This window comes from Triturus cristatus, chromosome 12 (genome assembly GCF_964204655.1).
Source record: "Triturus cristatus chromosome 12, aTriCri1.1, whole genome shotgun sequence".
Lineage (NCBI taxonomy): Eukaryota > Metazoa > Chordata > Amphibia > Caudata > Salamandridae > Triturus > Triturus cristatus.
The window spans coordinates 298,330,996-298,349,944 of NC_140595.1; the positions used below are offsets into that span (position 1 = coordinate 298,330,996).

An 18,949-nucleotide genomic window follows, 5' to 3' on the forward strand; every position below is an offset into this window, starting at 1 on the left:
ATTGATGACCTTTCTTCCACAAGCTAGGGCCTCCTCTCCATGAAGAGAAGATGGGTGGGGCTACAGGTTCATCCATTAGCAGCTGTCACTGGGTGCCAGGCACCAGGCTGCACCAAGGAGGGAAGGCAGCATGGGGGGGGGGGGGGAGGGGCTTCAGAGACATGTGGCCAGAGGCTCTGGACGACGCCATTTTGAACAAGCCAAGAGGCTGGACAAGAAGGAGGGAGCAGGGGCAGGGAAGTGATGTGTCGCTGTTTGATAGGACCAACAGAGACTTCCTGCCAGCCCCCTACTCAACTTTTAAAAAGTGCTTGCACAGGAAGAGAAGCTCTCTCTGGGGTGTGGTCTTCTGAAACAGAAGGTGCTGGAGCCTGGCGCAATGGACAGTTGGAAGGAAGAACCCCCTGACTGTTCCCAGGGTCCTGAAAAGCGCCAGAAGAAGAGTCCAGGACCAGTGCGCAGAAGCAGGGGCCTCTGCGCAGGGAGAAGAGAGGCCCAGGAGAAGAGCAGGCGGAAGGCTGGTGCAGGGAGCCAGTGAGGACAGCTCCCTGCTGAACCCACCCTCTTGGAGACCCGGAGGGCGAAGGAGGGACGTCACCAGGAGCAAGACGACGCGAAAATGGGGCGGATCGGACCCCCAGGGGCTGAGATATGGCCCCCGGAAGGTAGGCGACCTTTGACCCCTAAGAAAACTGACGATGAAGCGCGTGGGGCTCCGCCGCCGGTCTCCGAGATGCCGCCGGTCTCCGAGATGCCGCCGGTCTCCGAGATGCCCCCGGGGTGGGTCAGGTCCCAGGGGCTGCACCCAAGGAGAAGTAAAGACGGGGAGCGCCGTCGCGCTGCCCGTGAAGGTGCCCTGCAGGGAGCCAGGAGCCCACCCTGGCCCCCACCGAAGACGGAGGCGGGGGAGCGCCATCGCACCCCCTGCGAGGAGAAAAGCTTTCGCGCTCCCCGTGAAAATGCCCCCACGGGGTGCTAGGAGCCTACCCTGGCTCCCGCCGAAAATGATGATGGGGTCGCGCCATCGCGCAACCCCGGCAAGAGGAGGAGGGGCCCAGGACCCCATCCCCGGGCCCCGAGTGTGGAGGAGGTGAGGGGAGTGCCATCGCACTCCCCTGAAGACCCGAGGAAGCGGGGAGACCAGAAGACTGCTGCCGGCTCCCGCAGCAGCACAAGAGGGTGCTGGCTGGGCAGGGAGCCGGCGGGGGCAGCCAGAGGTGGGCTCCCTGGGCTGCTCTCCACCAAGGACGGCCTGCGGGGGTCCCGGGTGGGACAGGGACCCCCAGAACAAAGTATTCGGCGGTTGGGGCCCGAGTGGGACCAGCCCCCCAACCAGCGGCAGGAGCAGCCGGGGGTGGGCTCCCTGGGCCGCATAACCCTCACCTGGTGGTCCGGGTGGGATCGGGCCCCCACCCTAGAGCGGAGGCGGCGCAAAGCGCCATAAAGTTGATCGCGGCTCTCCGCTGCGGCAGAGCCGCTGCTCTAATATTCAGGAAAAGGAGCCTGAAGCGCCCCATAATGCCTTGCAAGGCATGGGGAAATACAGGGTTTTTGGTGCCTGGTGGCCCCCAGAGGAGGGGGGTCACCCTCAATGGTAAAAAGGTGCTGGGGGGCACTATTGGAAAAGCGCCGTCTCCCCCCCAGCATGGAGAGACAAGTCTCCCTAGGTGTCCTGGGGATTCGAAAGGAATAACCCCTCCAGGGCTCAGCTTGCCTTTAATACCTTCTGGGCTGGGACTATTTGCTCTTCAGCTGAGGGTGTTTTGATAATTGCATCAAGGAGTGAAGGGCTGAGGTGCGGATGTCTGGAGAAGGGCATCCCCTGGAGGTGAAGAGGTGTAACTGCACTGAAATGCATTTACTAATGGATATTTCTTTTAGAGGGACTGAAGTTCACCTGTTCAATGTGAAGCTCTGGTGTATGGTGATGTCATAAGCAAAGTGGGGTTATGTGGCCAGACTTTCCTGCTAGGGTGTCTGGCTGTACATGTAATCCTGTGATTTCATCTGTGATGCCTTTAGGGCTGTCATTGCAATACATTCTAATGATCCACAAATGTGCTGAGTACTGTCATTCTAAAGTGTGCTTAAACATGTATTCTTGCTGCTGCACTTAGGTGAAGACCCCAGAGTGCTGGCCCTTAAGATATAGAGGTGCATACTTTATGGTCTGTAGGAGATGCTCAGTCAGGGTCCTGTGTCACCAAGGCAGGTGTACCCATTTTTAATGCTTGTTGAGGTAATGGGGTAGGTCGTCACTGGGATGGTGCCAGTGCGCAGGGCCCACACCCCAGGGTATGTTCAACTAATTGCATCGGGAGCAAGATGATGTGCATACATGGGAGTGGTGGTACTAGACCCCACCCCCCCCCACGGGTGGGGTGGAGATGGTATGCAATGTCACAAAGTAATTCCAACAGCTTATGTATATTTGTAAATTGGTGCATAGTATTGAGTGGTGTGTGTGTTTTATAAATGTACTACATGTAATAAATGTAGTGTGTGTGTTTAATAAATGTAAATGTTAATATATGTACTTATAAAGCAAAGTACAGACTGGACAATAAATTATTGAGTGTTATTTATGCGCACCTGCAAATGGCGATTACTAGCCCACACCACCTCCCTTGAGTAAGCCTCAGACTGCTCTGCAACGCTACCCTCGGAGAGTCAGGCGCTACAATTGGGTGTTTGGTTCCCAGTGAAGGACAAATGTAGTCATGTTATTTGTGCAGGCCTCACAGATGCTGCCTCGTTTTCCAACAGTTTTAAATAGCTTTTTTTAGAGTTTCATATAGCGTGAACTCGACCCAAAGATATCAGGTATCAGAGCGCCTTACATGAGCACCACTTTCATTACAGATGGACACATTCATTTTTGTTAGGCAGGGAGAGATTAAGTGACTTGCCCAGAGTCAAAGAATACTCAACGTCGATGCCGAGGCACAAACCCGGTTCCCCACCTTTGAGGTTGACCGTGTAATGTCGGCGATAAGGCCTCCCCGCTCTGCATGCAAATGGCCACTCACACATGTTGGATGCAGTGGTGGTCACAGAACTAACCACGCCCGGAGCCTCAGTAAGCCAGCCGCTCTCATTAACATCACGCACGAGGGGTAGGCAGCCGCTCTCCCTCTGTGCAATCTGGGTGAGTGGAATGGTCCAATGGCCCGGCAACATTACATTCCTCCTTTACCAGGAGATGTCAAACAAACATTACCATAACACATGAACAAAACTTCGGACACAACAGTACCCAACATACTCTTACTTGGTCTCGAGGTGCGCCGATATCCTGTTACTGCTGCATGCCTGTCGGTCTCACCTGATCATTTGGACACAAAGTCTTTGTACCTCTGAGAAGGCTTTGGGTGTGCTCGCAGCCAATAATGTCCTTGTTCACCCCTTGCTGAAGATCCTGTTGATGGCTCTCCCTGACTTGAGGCATCCGTTGTTCTTGGGTTCCTGCAATTCGTGGCAGAGGGTACGCCCTCTGAGCTTTTGGGGCGGGGGAAGCAGAGGGGTGTCAAACAGATCTCCAGAGGATGTCTCAGGATCAGACTCTAGGCCGTGTTCACTGGCGACCTCCAGAGGGCTCGTTTTCGTAGCACCTTCCAGGAGGTTAGCCCGCCTAGCTGGTCTGTAATTCCTTTCGGGACCCTCTTGAAGCGGGAAACGTTTTGTGTCACCCACTCGTGGCCCCTCTGCACAGTCACTCTCATACCTTTGATCCCAACAACCACCCATGGATCCGGCTCGAACAGCAGTCTAAATTTCCCACCAGGGTGGCGGTCTTGCACTAACACTAGATCACCCACTTTGATGGGACTCTCTTGGGCGTGTCGTCTCCTGGAGGCATCCTCGTCGGTGTGGGCCCTCCGTGTGTTTGACTGATTCAGAGGAGTTGGTATGTCTTCCCACACAGGGTGGTGTGGAATGGTATCTGTCACTGACCGACCAAAACATAGCTTGCTTGGAGTTATGCCTGTTGTGTGGTGGGGAGTTAGCCGGTACTGTCGTAAGAACTGATAGAACGCCTGTTCCGTGTTGAGACTTTCAACCATTGCAATTTGGATCACTTTGGTGAGGGTTCTCATTAGGCGCTCTACCTCTCCATTGGCTTGAGGCCATTGAGGAGTTATATTGCGTTGTTTGATGTTATAAGAAGCCAGGTAGTCTGTCAGCTCTGAACTGTTGAACGGAGGCCCATTGTCAGTGCAGACTTCTTTAAAAAGACCATGGGTTCATCCCTGCTTCTTGCCCGGACATCACCAGGGCTGTTTTCCTGTCCTGGAGAGCGGCGCTCCGCCTCACCCGATGGAAGGGACGGTTGACCCGGGTCACTCCCCTGTGGCACGGGACGTGGCTGCGGGAGGTCACAAAGCTGGAAGGCTTCAAATCATGGGATCTTATCGGCATTTCCCAGCTTGGGGACGTCTGGCGGGGAGGGCGGATGTGTTCCTTTTCAGAGCTGCAAGCGCGTTTTTCCCTTCACTCCTCCCAATTTTACCTTTACCTCCAGCTGCGCCATGCCATACGCACCTACACACCACTGGACGTCCGGCTGCCAGATCACAGCCCTCCGGAGGCTCAGGTCCTGCTGGGCAACCTGGGGAAAGGGGGCATTTCCAGGATTTACCGCTCCCTCGTTAACTGCACCCCTACATCCCTTGCGGGTCTTAAGGAGCGCTGGGAGGCCGACTGGCGGGACGCCCTTATGGCCCCCCGCTTGGTGACGGCCTCCGCTAAGCTGCGACTCATCCAAATCTATTATCTCCACGTGGCATACCTCACGCCGGCTCGCCTTCACCGTGCGGGCCTCTCCGGGGATGCGGCTTGCCCCCGATGTGGTTCCGACCCGGCAGACTTCCTGCATATGGTGTGGTCCTGCCCTGCCCTGGAGGGGTTCTGGAGAGGCATCGAGACCGAACTCACGGAGGTCCTGGGGTGGGAGGTGCCACATGATCCACGACACTCGCTGCTGGGCATCACAGATGGCTTAGATGGCACGCGTTCAGAGCAGTTGTTTCTCATGACGGCCTTGATGGTGGCCAAGCGCGACATTGCGGCGGCATGGAAGCAGCCGCTGCCGCCAAGTGTGGCTAAGTGGGGTGCTGGGGTGGACTGGTGCGCGGCGCAGGAGCGGACTCTCTATCGGGCACGAGGATGCCCCAAGAAATACCGGAAAGTTTGGGGGAAATGGCTCGGCAACATACCTTAAAGGGGCGGTTCGGGGGGTGGAGGGGGGATTCTGGGGGCGGGGGGGAGCGGGGGGGGCTTCCTAATGTATTGCTGTGTGGTACTGCTTCGGAATACCAGACTGTTTCTGTTGTTGTGCTGTTTAAAACAATAAAAACTTGTTTATCAAAAAAAAAAAAAGACCATGGGTTGCCATGAGTTTCTCTAGCTTCGGGATCACTTCCGCTGCTGACGTTGTCGCCACTAGCTCCCCTTCTGGGTAGTGCCAGTGGTGGTCGACAATGACTAGCATGTGTTGTCCTCTGGGGAATCTGCCAAGGTCAGCACTAACACTCTGCCGTGGGAGACTGGGACCCGCTTCAGTGATTACTGGTGCTGGCTGGTCTGGTGGGCTCTTAGGGAGGCAGACAGGACAGTTCCGCACAACCAACTCTACCTTCTGGTCCAGGCCCGGGAACCAGACTTTGTTCCTGAGCCAGTTCATGGATTTCACGATCCCTTGGTGCGCTCCGTGCGCTAGGAGTGCCGCCTACTATGCAAGCTCTTCAGGCAACACAAGTCATAGGCCTCTGGATAGACATCCATCGTAGGTGACAGACAGCTCTTGACGGACTTGACCTCCTCAATTTTGAGACATATTGTCATAAGTACAGTGTATGCAAAGGAGTTCAACTCCTCCCTTCAGACAGGTTTGTTCCTCTGATATGAAAAGAAGCTGGTGTCATCCCGTTACTGAACAAGCCCAGTGGGGACAGTAAGATTTTGTCTAACTTTAGACCATTTTCCCTTCTCCCTGCAGCTGCTAAAATTTAGCAATCAGTGGTAATCAAGCAGCTCTCACATTTCGTAGAATATAATCACCTCCTCCATTCATCTCAATCAGGTTTTTACACATTGCACAGTACTGAAACGGCCCTGCAAGAAAAATCAAAGACTTTAAAAGTGTCCTAAGACAAAGGCCGGAATGCCGCCCTCATTCTATTATGTTTGTAGGCAGCATTCAACACAATCTCCCATGACGCTGTTTACACCGTCTGTCTAATATTTGAATCAGGGGACTAGCATTGAAGTGGCTGATCTCTTTCCTAGCGACAAGAGAACAATCCGTTTTGACAAACACACATTTTAACTAGACAAAACTACGAAAAGCGAGCTATTATGCAACCAGGACAAAACTAAAATCTTATTGTTAGGGTCCATGCCTAATCCAGGCTGGTCTGGTTCTTGGCCCAGTGATGGACCAACTCCCCCTCCACCAACACAGGCAGCGAGAATTCTGGAAGAAATTTGACAAATAGCTATCTTTCAAGGCCCAGATACATTAGTCCACTGAGCCACCAGACCCGGCTTTAGGAACACGCGGACAGAGGGGGGCAGTGGCAGCAATATAATAATGGTGGGCAGGAAAGCACATTGAACCAAGAGGGGCAGGGTTAGCAAGCAGGCTATAGAGAGCTGGGAAGTAGGGGCAAGGGTATGCAGGCGTAAATCGGAGGGCAGGCAGGAGGGGAGTAGGGGCAGCAAGCTGGCTGTGGTGGGTCGGCCACCAGCAGTCAGTTGGCATTTGCCAACTCCTCCTCCCCCCCCGGCCGTAGCAAATGGCTGAAGGCTGTGAAGGAGCTGATTGAATATGTTCAAGATGCCCTAAAAATTCATTAAGAAAATGAAAGGTTAAAGTAACATTAAAGTTAGGTGTTGAGACCTTAGTGCACACAGTCTTGGCACTGTGCAGCACTCTTAACAGAAGCGCCAAACTCTCCAAACATCCGAGCCTCTTTGGGAGGCCAAACATGTTGCTGAAAATGTTCACTTATTAGCAGTACCAAAGATATAGAAAAACAGATGCAGATAAAGCTTAGTAAATACTTTTCAGTGTGATAAGAGTATAGCAAACTCTCACACTTATTGGATTGTGTCATCAGTGGTGTCATTTGAGATGGCATCAGTGAGGTCAATAAAAAGGTCATAAATGATGTAGTATGTGAGGTCACAAGCAGTGCATGGCAGGGGTGCAACTTATAGTTATCTCACGGAAATAAAACTGGCTAAGTTCAGTCTTTTTTTTCTTTTTAAGTGTTAGCTTTTAACTCATTTCAACACCTAACTATAATGTTACTTTAAACTTTGTTTTTTAGAATATACATATAAATAACTTTGACTTAACCAAAATAAGCAATTAGTACATATGACTTGTGCTACATCCACAAGGTGTCATCACAGGAACTAAGAACAAACACACAATTTCTATTATAAGTTTACATAGCGCATTGCTATCCACATTGGGTTTCCCAGCACAAGATGACGTAGCCAGGCCATTCCCAGCAGCACTCCTTGCCAAATTTGAACAACCAAGTCTTCAGTTGTTTGCGGAATTCAGCCTCTGTCGTACTGCATAATGGGCGGAAACACCACAAAACAATGTTAAAAAATAACAGCAATGCTCACTTATAACACCTTAAATTTCACTAAACAGCTATGCAAGTATGTTCACTTTTCTGTGAGCTCCAACAGTTACGTCGTTAGTTCACATGGGCACCTCCAGGTCCCAAAAGATCCCTAGCACGTCCAGGGTCCCCCTGGGTTCCATACTCTCCCAGTTCATCTTCAAACTTTACATGAAGCCCCAAGTGCTCTACTCTAGGATAACAGCATCAAAATTCACCAACACCTCTCCTTGAAGGTCTCCTCCATTACAAACATCCAACGCCTCAAAACCTGCTGGCACCTCATCCATATCTGAGTGCTTAGCACCCACTTGAAGCTCAAGCCCACCAAGGCAGATTTCTAGTTATTTGCCAAGAACAAGCAAGAAACAAATGATACACACCTGGCTCAATGCCACGATATGACCCTTGATAGCTTTGAACCCCAACTTTCATCGAATGGCAAATTACTTTAATTCACCCTGGGAATCAACCTTACCCTCAAGGTTGCCAAAAAAATACTGCCTAGTACCAGCTCTCTCTTCTAAAGAAAGCAGCACTGATTCTTCCGGGAAGCAACTTTAGAACTGCAGTTAAAGCCCTTGCATCTGGATGGTGTTAACACCCTCCCCATTACCTCCTGGACTCCTTGTTGGCCATCTCGGAAACGGTATCCTACAAGCTACAGCAAGTCTCCTCCAGGGCCTCAAGAAATATGATCAAATAATCCCTATCCTGATGGAGCTCGATTAGCTCCGCTTGCCAGCCCGCACCATCTTCATCACCGGATGGACCATTGACAAAGCCACAACAACCAGCCTCCCTGCTTATCTTGCAGACAAGCTCGCCATTCCAGGGGTCTCTTAGCACACCTGTAACCAGTACACAAATAGGCTGTAAACTAAGAAGTGTAAAAACAAGCACTAGAAAAAACAATAGGCCTCGCCTTTGGACGTATTGTCTTTGCAAAATCCTTTTACCCATGTTGTATAACATTGAAATGCTGTGCAGCATGGTGAAAAGCTTACAGAAAAAAAGTGCAATGATGCCTGTGCCAATTTTTTTAAATTGTATTTACCGAACCAAGATGGATCACTAAATAAAATAGAAGTAGAGAAAAAGCGCTTTTAAGGCAGACGGGCCGGCAGCAATTTGGGGGAAGCACGCATGGGTGAGAGCAACATGGAAGGGGCTGGGGACAGGCACACAGGTAGGTGAGAGAATAACACAGAACAGCAGGCGAGGGAAGAGAAGTACACAAGGGAGACAGTTGAAAAACACATGCACTGTCAATGAGTGCTTAACCACAAACAAAAAAGTAGTGCATGAAAAGTAAGCAGTGCAAGTACACAAGTAGAGACTATGCTCCAGAGTAGAGACAAACAAGAAGAGGAAGGAAACCCCACACCAGCTGATAAATACAAAGCAAGCAAACAGACAGACAATAAGGGCAACCAATGGTAAGCAATGGGTGGGCTATAAACTGACAATAGGTCTTTTCGCAAACAGTAAGCTTGCGCTGCCTGGTTGGCAAGCCCTAAGAATGCAGCAGGACTTTTCCCTCAATGTACCCAGGATCTAGAACATCCCTGTTACCATCAGAATCAGCTCAATGCTGCTGTAATTTAGAAAAGAGTTGAGGAAGCCTTTTTTTAAAGAAAATGATATCACAATGCCATAAGAGTACACTTCTACTCCCAGAACCCAGCTGCCTCTTCAGTCCCTGGCTGACTGTATGCATGCCTATGGGCCTGGGTACCACTCTACTCCGTTGTGAACACTATACAAAGAACACACATTCACACATACCTAACACTTTGAGCATTCCAATACAAACCCCATGCACCCAATCAACGTGCTCTGTTCATTAGAGAGCAATAGTCATCTCTAGCTCTGGAGAGATATGAAACAAGATCAACCTCACCTGTGCATTAATCTCCCAAGAATGGAACACCTATCTTTTTTGCAGACCATTTTAACTAACATAACAAGAAAAACATTTTGCCTCCATAAAATTTGTGGAGATGGTTCAATTATAGACAATTTATATCAAAACATATTGAAAGCTCTATAAATATTAGAAATTAAGATAGCATTCCTCATGTTTCCATGCTTACAGAGAACTTTTTTCAATTTTTTTCACCTTATGATTCTGCAAATCAGGAACTGCTTTGCAAATCAAGAACTAATTCAACAGGTGAGGAAGAGATACTGGATTCAACTTTCAGCTTCATAAATGGTCTATTTGCAACTTATAGATTGCATTTGCAACACTGTTAAACATTAGCCCTGGAATGTTCAAAGAAGCATCAGTACTGTCAGGAGTGAACATGACCAGTAATCAATGAAACCGCAATTTCCGGAGGAGGAGCCTAGCGCGCAACCAAGATGGCCGCGTAGGTGCGAGGCTCCCGAGGACCTCCGCAACCTCCTACGTTTATCCTGTCTTCATCCTGCATCGGTTGAGGGGACTGTGTCGGTGAGCCTGAGCCGAGGTGGTGCCCGTTTGCCGTTTTCGAATTGGACCTCGGGTGCCGGAGTGAGCACCGATTGAAGTTTGCGGCCTACTTCTCTCCTGACCCCGGACTTGCGCTGGGGGGCGACCCAGTGGCAAAGTGAACAACAACGGCGGGCTGGGCCTGGCGGGTCGCGTACCCCGCACTTTCACTTTCGCACCCCCTTGCCGTCTCTGCAAGTGAGATCGCGGAACTCTTTGTGTCGGGGTGACCTCGCTGGGAGACCCTGCCTGTCTGCCTGCTGTGGCCTGCTCCGCCGTCCTGGGGTGGCCCCCCGGAGCTTGTGGCCTTGATTGCTTGCTTTTTACGGCGTGGCTTTTGCGGGGGTGAGAACCGCGACGATGGCCACGAAACAAGATGGCGATCGGTCGAAGGCCAAGTCAGCCCGGCGTGGCGCCGTCCATCAGGCCAACATCATGGACCGCTACACCCTCCAGAAGGGATCTCCCGGCGGACCGCATAAATCCTCCGAATGCCCCCCGGATGTCCCGGATTTGCCCACGGATCTAACTCTGCAAGACGTCATGGGCGCCATTGCTGAGATGAAGGCCTCTGTGGGCCAGCGGTTCGACACCTTGGCGCAGAAGATCGACGCGGTACTCGTTGATGTCAGCCTGGTGAGGGCTGATCTCTCCAAAACCAACGACCGGGTCGACTCTTTGGCCCACACCGCGTCGGGCCTCACGATTGAGGTAGCGGCCCTCCAAACGGAGGTGAACCGACTTCGTCAGGCGAGTGCGCTCACGGATCGGCGCCTGGAGGACTCCGAGAGTCGGGCCCGGAGGAATAACATCCGCATCATTGGAGTGCCTGAGGGACGGGAGGAGGCGGCGGCGGATCTCTTTGTGGAGGACCTGATCACTACCCATCTCCAGCTTCGGGGACTGAGTAAATTCTTTGCCGTGGAGAGGGCTCATAGAGTTCCCGGGGGACGGCCGAAGGTCGGAGCCCCTCCGCGGCCCCTCATTGCCCGTATTTTCAATTTTCGGGACAGAGACGCGATCCTGCAAGCCTCTAGACTGCAAGGGCCAATCAAACTGGATAACATGGAGGTGAACTTTTATCCGGACTTCACCCAAGCGGTCCAGAAGCAGAGACTGAGTTTCCTGGGCGTCAAGCGGCGGCTTCGTGACATGAAGCTAAAATACGCCATGCTCTTCCCGGCCAAGCTGCGTATAGAGGTGGATGGTCGCACGCACTTTTTTGATCGTCCTGAAGCGGCCGGGGACTGGCTTGACACTCTGTCTGGGGGTCGTGATCGGGATGGCGGGGGGGGGGCGGCGGGAGGAGACGGCCCATTGGACCGGGACTGAGGTGTTGACACTGGGCCTCACTCTGGACGGATATGGTGCCACTTTCGGCCAAGCTTAGGGTCTTTCGTTCTGCTGTATTCAGTTTTTTTTCTTTTTTCTCTCTCCCTCCCTTGGAGGTAGCGCGGGGTCTAGAAGGGGTACTCTTTCCTCCTTCAGGGGGTTTAGTTAGTTTCACTATCATGGGGCGACAGGCACACTGCAAGTTGGGGGGGCTGTCTGGGCTCATGCAGGGGTGCAGGGAGGGGGGAGTTTTGTTAGGGCGGTTGGGATGGGGTGGGGTGTTGTTTGTTTACTTCACAAGGCAAAACCATCGTTGTGCTGTTTCTAAAGTGCTCTCTGGGGGACAAATGATTGCTTTTGTTTATGATGGGGGGTAGGGGACTGAGTCTTTTGTCCTGGAATGTTAATGGACTGGGGGACAGGATAAAACGAGGTGTGGTCCTGCAGTTCCTGAAACGAATTTCACCCGATATAGTTTTCCTGCAGGAGACACACCTCATCGGCAACTCCTTTTGTGCGATGAATCGACGGGGCTACCGCCTTGTGGCCCACTCGGGCTTCACGTCTGGTTCAAGGGGTGTGGGCATCATGGTCAAGAACTCGCTCCCGTTGGAAATCGATGAGGTGCTCCACGATGACAGGGGACGTTACACGGTTTTGGTGGGTAGAATGGAGGGCAGAGTGGTTGTTTTTGTGTCTGTCTATGTCCCGCCAGGGTTGCAGACGACCACCTTTGCGGATCTGGGGCGCCTCCTCCTTGGCCTTCCGGAGGGGATTCTAGTGGTTGGGGGGGATTTTAACGCTGTGGTTTCCGGAACTGAGGATCGTCACCCCCCTAGGGATCTCCCCCATGCCCAGGCGTGGTTGTCTGGCCTCTTGGACACTTTGGGGCTGGTGGATTGTTGGCGTTTGAAACATCCCACGCAGCAACAGTACACCTTTCATTCTGGGGCCCATGGAAGTCTCTCAAGGCTAGATTACGTTCTGGTGCCGGCGGCGCTTGCGGGGAGGATAGGGGAGGTGCGCCATTTGGCACGGGGTATTTCAGACCACTCCCCCCTCTGGTTGCACTTTGATATTCTCCCGAGGGGAGAGGGTAGGGTGGTCCCGATTAATTCCTGGTACCTGCGTGACCCCACCATTCGCGCAGAATTGGTTAAATCCCTTAAGCGATACTTTGACGATAATGTGGGGTCTGTGTCATCGGCGCTTTCTCTGTGGGAGGCGTTCAAGACGGTACTCCGGGGGGAGGCCCTGTCCCTTATTTCCCATTCCCAGAGGCGCGAGCGGGAGGAGGTGACCCGTGTTGAAACTGAGATAACCGAGTTGGAGGGTGATTTAGACTGTGGGGTGACGGATGATAAATTACATGTTCTCCAACTCAAGCAAGCGGCCTATAAGGCCCTCGTCACGGAGGCGGCCAGGGGCCTCAGTAGAGAGCAACAGGGGAGACTGTATGATGTGGGTGATAAGGCTGGTAAATTGATTGCGTGGCTGGACAAAAAGGAGAGAGCGAGTCGAGTTGTCCCAACGATTGAGAAACAGGATGGTGTGTGTGTCACTGAACCGGAAGAAATTGTGGACTGCTTTGCAGAATATTTTCGTGGGGTGTATTCCCCGGTGTCTTCCCGCTCGGAAGAAGATTCCCATGCCCTGCTCAAGGACATCCCGCTGCCTTCCCTCTCGGAGGAGGACAGAGTGTCGTTGGATGCCGCCCCTACATCTGAGAAAATTGCCCTCTCCATACGTTCGGTCGCTTCCGGCAAGGCCATGGGTCCTAATGGTCTCCCCATTGAGTTGTACAAGCTGCGACCGGATATGCTGGCGCCGCATCTCCGTGCTATGTTTCTCGAGGCTCACTCGGCGGGTTCCCTCCCGCCTGACCAGCGTCTGGCCACTATCGTGGTTATTCATAAGGAGGGGAGACCACGGGACAGGGTCACATCCTATCGGCCAATTTCGCTGTTGAATGCGGAGCCCAAAATCCTCGCCAAAGGTGTTGGCTAATCGGCTGGTTGGCGTGGTGTGCGACTTGATTCACCAGGATCAGTCCGGCTTTATCCCTCATCGCAATTCTGCGCTTAACCTGCGGCGTCTGCATGGGGTGCTTGCACGTGTCCCGTTCATACGGGAGCCGGCCATTTTGGCGTCCTTGGACGCCACTATGGCGTTTGATACACTTGAGTGGCCATATATTTGGGAGACACTCGCCAAGTTTGGGTTTGGCCCAGGATTCATCGGTTGGGTAAAATTGCTATATTCTGGGCCGCTGGCGCAGGTGGTTGTGAACGGTAGAGTGTCGGCTCCGTTCGAGCTGGGCAGGGGCACGCGGCATGGCTGCCCGTTATCGCCGCTCCTTTTTGCGCTTGCTTTGGAGCCCCTGGCGGAGTGGCTGCGGTGGCATCCTTCTATCCGTGGTCTCCGCTGGACCCCTGAGTATGAGGACCGCGTATCTCTATACGCTGACGACATTCTTTTGTACCTGGCTTCCCCACGTAAATCACTGATAGTACTGGTTGATGTATTGCACTTATTTGGCCTCAACTCCGGCCTTGTCATCAACTGGGCTAAATCGTGTGTATATGTTCTCTCTGGGGAGGATCCGATCCTTCCGCGGGGTTGTCCTATCCAGATCGCCCCGCGGGGCTTTAGGTACCTGGGTGTCTTCATTTCTCTGGACGCGGAGGCCCGCTATAGTCAGAATTTGCTTCCCCCCCTCCATCGCCTGAAGGAGGACGTCGCGCGTTGGAGGCGTTTGCCGCTCTCGCCGCTCGGCCGGGCGGCATTGTTTAAGATGATGTCGCTGCCGCGTTTCCTGTATGCTTTACAGAACACAATGGACGTCGTCCCGGCGCGATACTTTCATGAGGTGGAGAGTCTGCAGCGCCGACTGTTTTGGGAGGGTAGACCGCGTATCGCCCTTGCGAAGCTGACGCTCCCTTGGTACGATGGGGGGGTTGCCCTCCCGGATATCAAGCGATATTATTGGGCCTCCCAGCTGGCTGCGATCAATCACGGCCTGTACGGGCCCGCTCTAAACCCTGCCTTCGAAATGGATAAAATGTTACTGCCGGGTGGTGATTATAATCGGGCGCTTTACTCCACCTCGCTCGACGCGCGTCTGACTGGCCCCACGCGGGTCATGGTACGAGTGTGGCATGCGGCTAACGCGGCGATGGGGTGGAAGGATCGCTTGACCCGGGCGACGCCACTATACGCATCTGAGCGGCTGGGCTCCCTGTGGACCTCGAAGGGTTTTGAGAAGTGGGACATGATAGGCATTAGCCGTGTGGGCGATCTCTGGACGAGGGGGGGATTCAAGACGTTCGATGTGCTCCAGACAGAATTCCAGCTGCAGGATAGGGAGTATTTTCGATATCTGCAGATTCGTCACGCGTTGTGCACCGTCTTTCCGGACGTCGCCTCCATCCCGGAGTACTACCCTCTGGAAGATAGAGTGCTGGATGGGCACGTCCCGGACGGCACGATTTCGTTAATTTATAAAAAACTTATTAATGACCGTTCGGGACTGCTGACTGGCCTTCGGGAGGCATGGGTTGCTGATGGATTGGAGCTGGATGACGAGGACTGGGTGTCTGCGGTGGCCTCCCCGAAAGAGGTGGCCATACCGGCCCGCCTTCGCTTCGTCCAGCTCAAGATACTCCATAGGGTCTATGTTACGGGGCCGAGGCTGATGCGTATGGGCTATGCTGTGGATGGGTTGTGTAAGCGTGGGTGTTGTTCTTTGGGGACCTTTCTCCATATTTTGTGGGAATGCCCGGAGGTGGCGCGATTCTGGCGTGGTGTGCATGAGGTTTTGCGTGCAGTCACGCGTGTGCCGCTGCTGCCCGAGGAGATGTCTTTTGAATGTGTGGGAGCCAACCGATTATTCGGTGCCGCAGACGTGGTGGGTGACTCTGGGATACATGGTGGCCAAACGTGACATTGCTCAACTGTGGGGTTCCCAGAGGTCGCCGACTGTCTCGGCGTGGAAGGATAACATGGATTGGTGCATGTTTCGGGAAAAGGTGGTGTATGTTGCGAGAGGTAAGCCTGGTACGTGGGTGAAAGTGTGGGGCCCCTGGAACGCCTACCGTGGGGGAATCTGTATCCCGCCGGTGTTGCCCGACCCGTCACCGGCCCCGTCTCCCTAGCCAGTTTGTCCTCCCGGTTCTGGGCAATGAGTCTAATTAGTCCCCGTCCTGGTCTTTTCCCCCTCTTGATACTCCTATGGATTGGTGGGGTCCCCCTCTTAGGGGAGCACATGCTGCTGTCTTCGATTGTGGGTTGCCTTGTGGATTTGTTTTGTGTTGTTATTTATATTAAAAAGAAACCGTTCTGTGTGGCTGCCAACGCTTCTTCCAACTCCTGTGAATTTCCCTCTGCCGCAGCATGCGTGCTATTGTTTGTATCACATGCTCCTTCTGTTTGCTAGCGGCCGGCCTGAAGGTTGTAGGCCCATCTTTGTATATTTTTTGGATTCTGTAATAAACGGTTTCAAAAAAAAAAAAAAGAAACCGCAATTTCCTTTTCTTCTTTTACAGAAATTTTAACATGTCAATTATAGAAGCCCACAAATAGCATGCTCTCTGACCCTTTTCAGTTGTATGTCTTTTGCCATGGGACATCCTATTCTTTCACGTTTCGGGGTTGGAGTTGCAGAGACCCACTTTCTGATCTTAGGTCAGTGCTCACAATTTGATGCTGTCAAGTAACTAGTTCAATAGGACTTCTCAAAGAAAACAATTACAATACTTCATTCTCATTTTCTTATAAATATATTTCATTAAAAAAGAAAAAAATATAAACTTCCTATCCTAAAATAAAAACACAATAATGAATCTCTCCATTTATTTCAGTCACACAATACTTTGGAAAACCCAAACAGCAGATGATAGCTGGGATGAATAGTGCTAAAGTGCTCTAAAACAAATAAAACAAAATACTGCTATTTAAATAGTTTTTTGTGTGTAAATATTGGGGAGACCAACACATCTGACATTCTTACAGTGTTTGCATATCTCTTACATACAGAGAGTGAACAAAGTCAAAAACATTTATCTGTTAAGTACCTGTGCAGTTATAAGATGTGAGCCTTTGTTTTCCCTCCACTGCTTCTAGGTATGAGGCTCCTGACAGCTGCCAGCCAGGATACTCCAACAAAAAGAGGGTTGATGGCCCGTTAACTTTGGCTTTAGTTATGGGCGAAGCTGGAATCTGATAAGCTCCTTCCCCGCCTGCATTTTGCTGCTCAGAACAAAAGCAGACAAAGTGCAGGTGCTGCTGAAGGTGTCCCAGGACAACTTCAGCATATCTCCATGGGGCCCAACCTATTGGCATGGTAGACTGTGTCTACCCTCCAAAAATAGTTGGTAAATTGGCATCTACCCTCGACTCAAGCCCTGTTAAGGCTAAGGACAGGTTAGTGATGAGGGAAGCACGTGCTAGAAATGTGATTCTTTTTTCTACATTTAATCATAATTATGCTGCTGTGCCCCACACTCATTCAATCTCTTATATATACACTAAGATAAGATTTTTCCGCCCCAAGTACTACCTTCCCCACAAAGATCAGTCACTCACAACAGTACTCAACTACATGGACTCAGAAACGACTAGCAAAAACAACATGCCTGCATCAACACACTGAATACTGGTGTGATACTGCACTCATAGAGCTGCTCCTTTTTTAGTGGCACAAGACAACGCCAGCTAAACGAAAGGAGGGTTCAGAGAGCAGGCAAATGCAAGTAAAACCCATAAGACAAAGGCTCTTACAGCCAACTGGAGAACGTCTCCCACTTCCCAAATATAGAACCACACAATCAACGTCTCCAAACTAGATTCCAACACTATGAGCAAGCTTCTTTTCCTTTTAGAAATAGCTTCCAACCCATCCAGCACAGCCTACTACAAAACATGAGAGCTAGAACTGGTATTTCTGGTCATGATCAGAGGCCCTGCTTGGCCAAGACCTACAGCCTGAAAGTGAACTGATGTAATCACACACTGAATGAGGAGGGAGGTGTATACTGTTCACTTGAAGCAGACAAAGGAGTACCCGTGAGTTTCTTCATAGCTGAATTAAAGTGCATTATTCTGCAAACTAACCCCTGAAAATATGCTGTTAAACTATTCCTTGTGTACAGTCAGCTGGGAGGAGCTCATCATCATTACCTGAATTATGAACTTCTCTGATGCATGGCTGTACTTTGCCAGTACTCCTGTTGGGATTGGTTCTTGATACTGGAATTGAGGATTATAAGTGTAGTTAGATTGGAAGAATTTGTCTCTCTCCTGGTCCACATTTGTTGGTCTCAAGGCCACCAAAAGGCAAGGGCTCTTCGTGACATTGCAAACCTCCCGACTGTTGGATTTAGAGATAGGTGGAACAGGGGTGGTAGTACACATCCTCCCACTGCCGCCTCCACCACTGCTGCTGGTGTTGACAGTGCAGGAGCTCTCACTGCGGCGCATCCATGTGCAGTGTCCCATGTACCCAGGACAACCTGGGGGCTTCCAGACCTCTGACTTCAGTGATGGTGATTTTGTGCAGTTGGCCTTAGCTGGTGTTTTTGCTCTGTTGGGAGGTGCAGAAGAGGAGGTGGGGCGCAAGGGGGGTATGGGGGCAAGAGAGCTATGCAGTCGAAGTCCACACTGCTCTGGTCTTTTCTTCCCCACTGCCTCTCGGATCGAGCCAGAGGCCAAGCTCGGCATGCTTGGAGTCCTTCTGTGTGTCTGGGAAACTGAACCCAGCACCATCGTCCCCGATGGGGAATTTGCTGACAGCGCCAAATAAAGGTGCAGCAATCCAGTGTGCCAAATCCCTGCGTCACCTAGCAAGACAGAAAGGCATGGTGAAAAGGAGGATAGGGCAAAACCTCTACAAGTTAGAACAGCAAGTCCTTACAGTCTTACCCGCAACACACAACAGCTTGCATATACCCATAAAACTAGATCCTGAATACAGTAAGCTTTACCTAGTGCAGGATGTCACCTTGGGGAGGATAGCATTAAAAACCCAGTAGACTGCTTTGCATGCAATTTCAGTTATTCATCCAGAGGTTAAACTGTTCTTGTGCTGATCCTCTGTAAGCTTTGAGTCCTACCATGTCTAAAGACTGCCTGGAGCAGACAGCCCTCCCAGGGACTCAAACAGGATAACAGCCACTGCACCATTCCACCTGGCAAGCTCGGAGCCCACTACCATCCTCACTGAGTGTGTACCACTGTGCACGTGGCCCTGAAAATCTGAGTTGCATTCCTCCGTCTATCATGCAAAGACTGCAAGAACTTTGCAGTTTACTTCTGATTCACCAAGGAGGTCAGAGGGAACACATTACCTTAGTACCCTTGGAGGGTGTGGGGCTAGGGAGCCAGGTTATCCAAGTGATACACTGATGTATTTACCCACCGCATTATTTGGAGGGTCACTGTTTTTCAGATTGTTCAGCTGCATCTGTACTTACTTCTGGATTACTGTCTGCTCTTAGAACAA

At 51.5% G+C, this 18,949-nt stretch overlaps 1 protein-coding gene across 2 annotated transcripts in view; it reads right to left on the reverse strand.

Annotated features, from left to right (window-relative positions):
* Positions 1-18,949, reverse strand: part of MATCAP1 (microtubule associated tyrosine carboxypeptidase 1) — a 153,189-nt gene that overhangs the window by 114,956 nt on the left and 19,284 nt on the right. For both annotated transcript variants that reach the window (XM_085639170.1, XM_085639169.1), the window contains exon 2: positions 17,629-18,287. In XM_085639170.1, coding sequence (XP_085495296.1) covers positions 17,629-18,213 — 585 coding nt within the window. In that variant the 5' untranslated portion in view covers positions 18,214-18,287. The remainder of the gene's footprint in view (positions 1-17,628; positions 18,288-18,949) is intronic.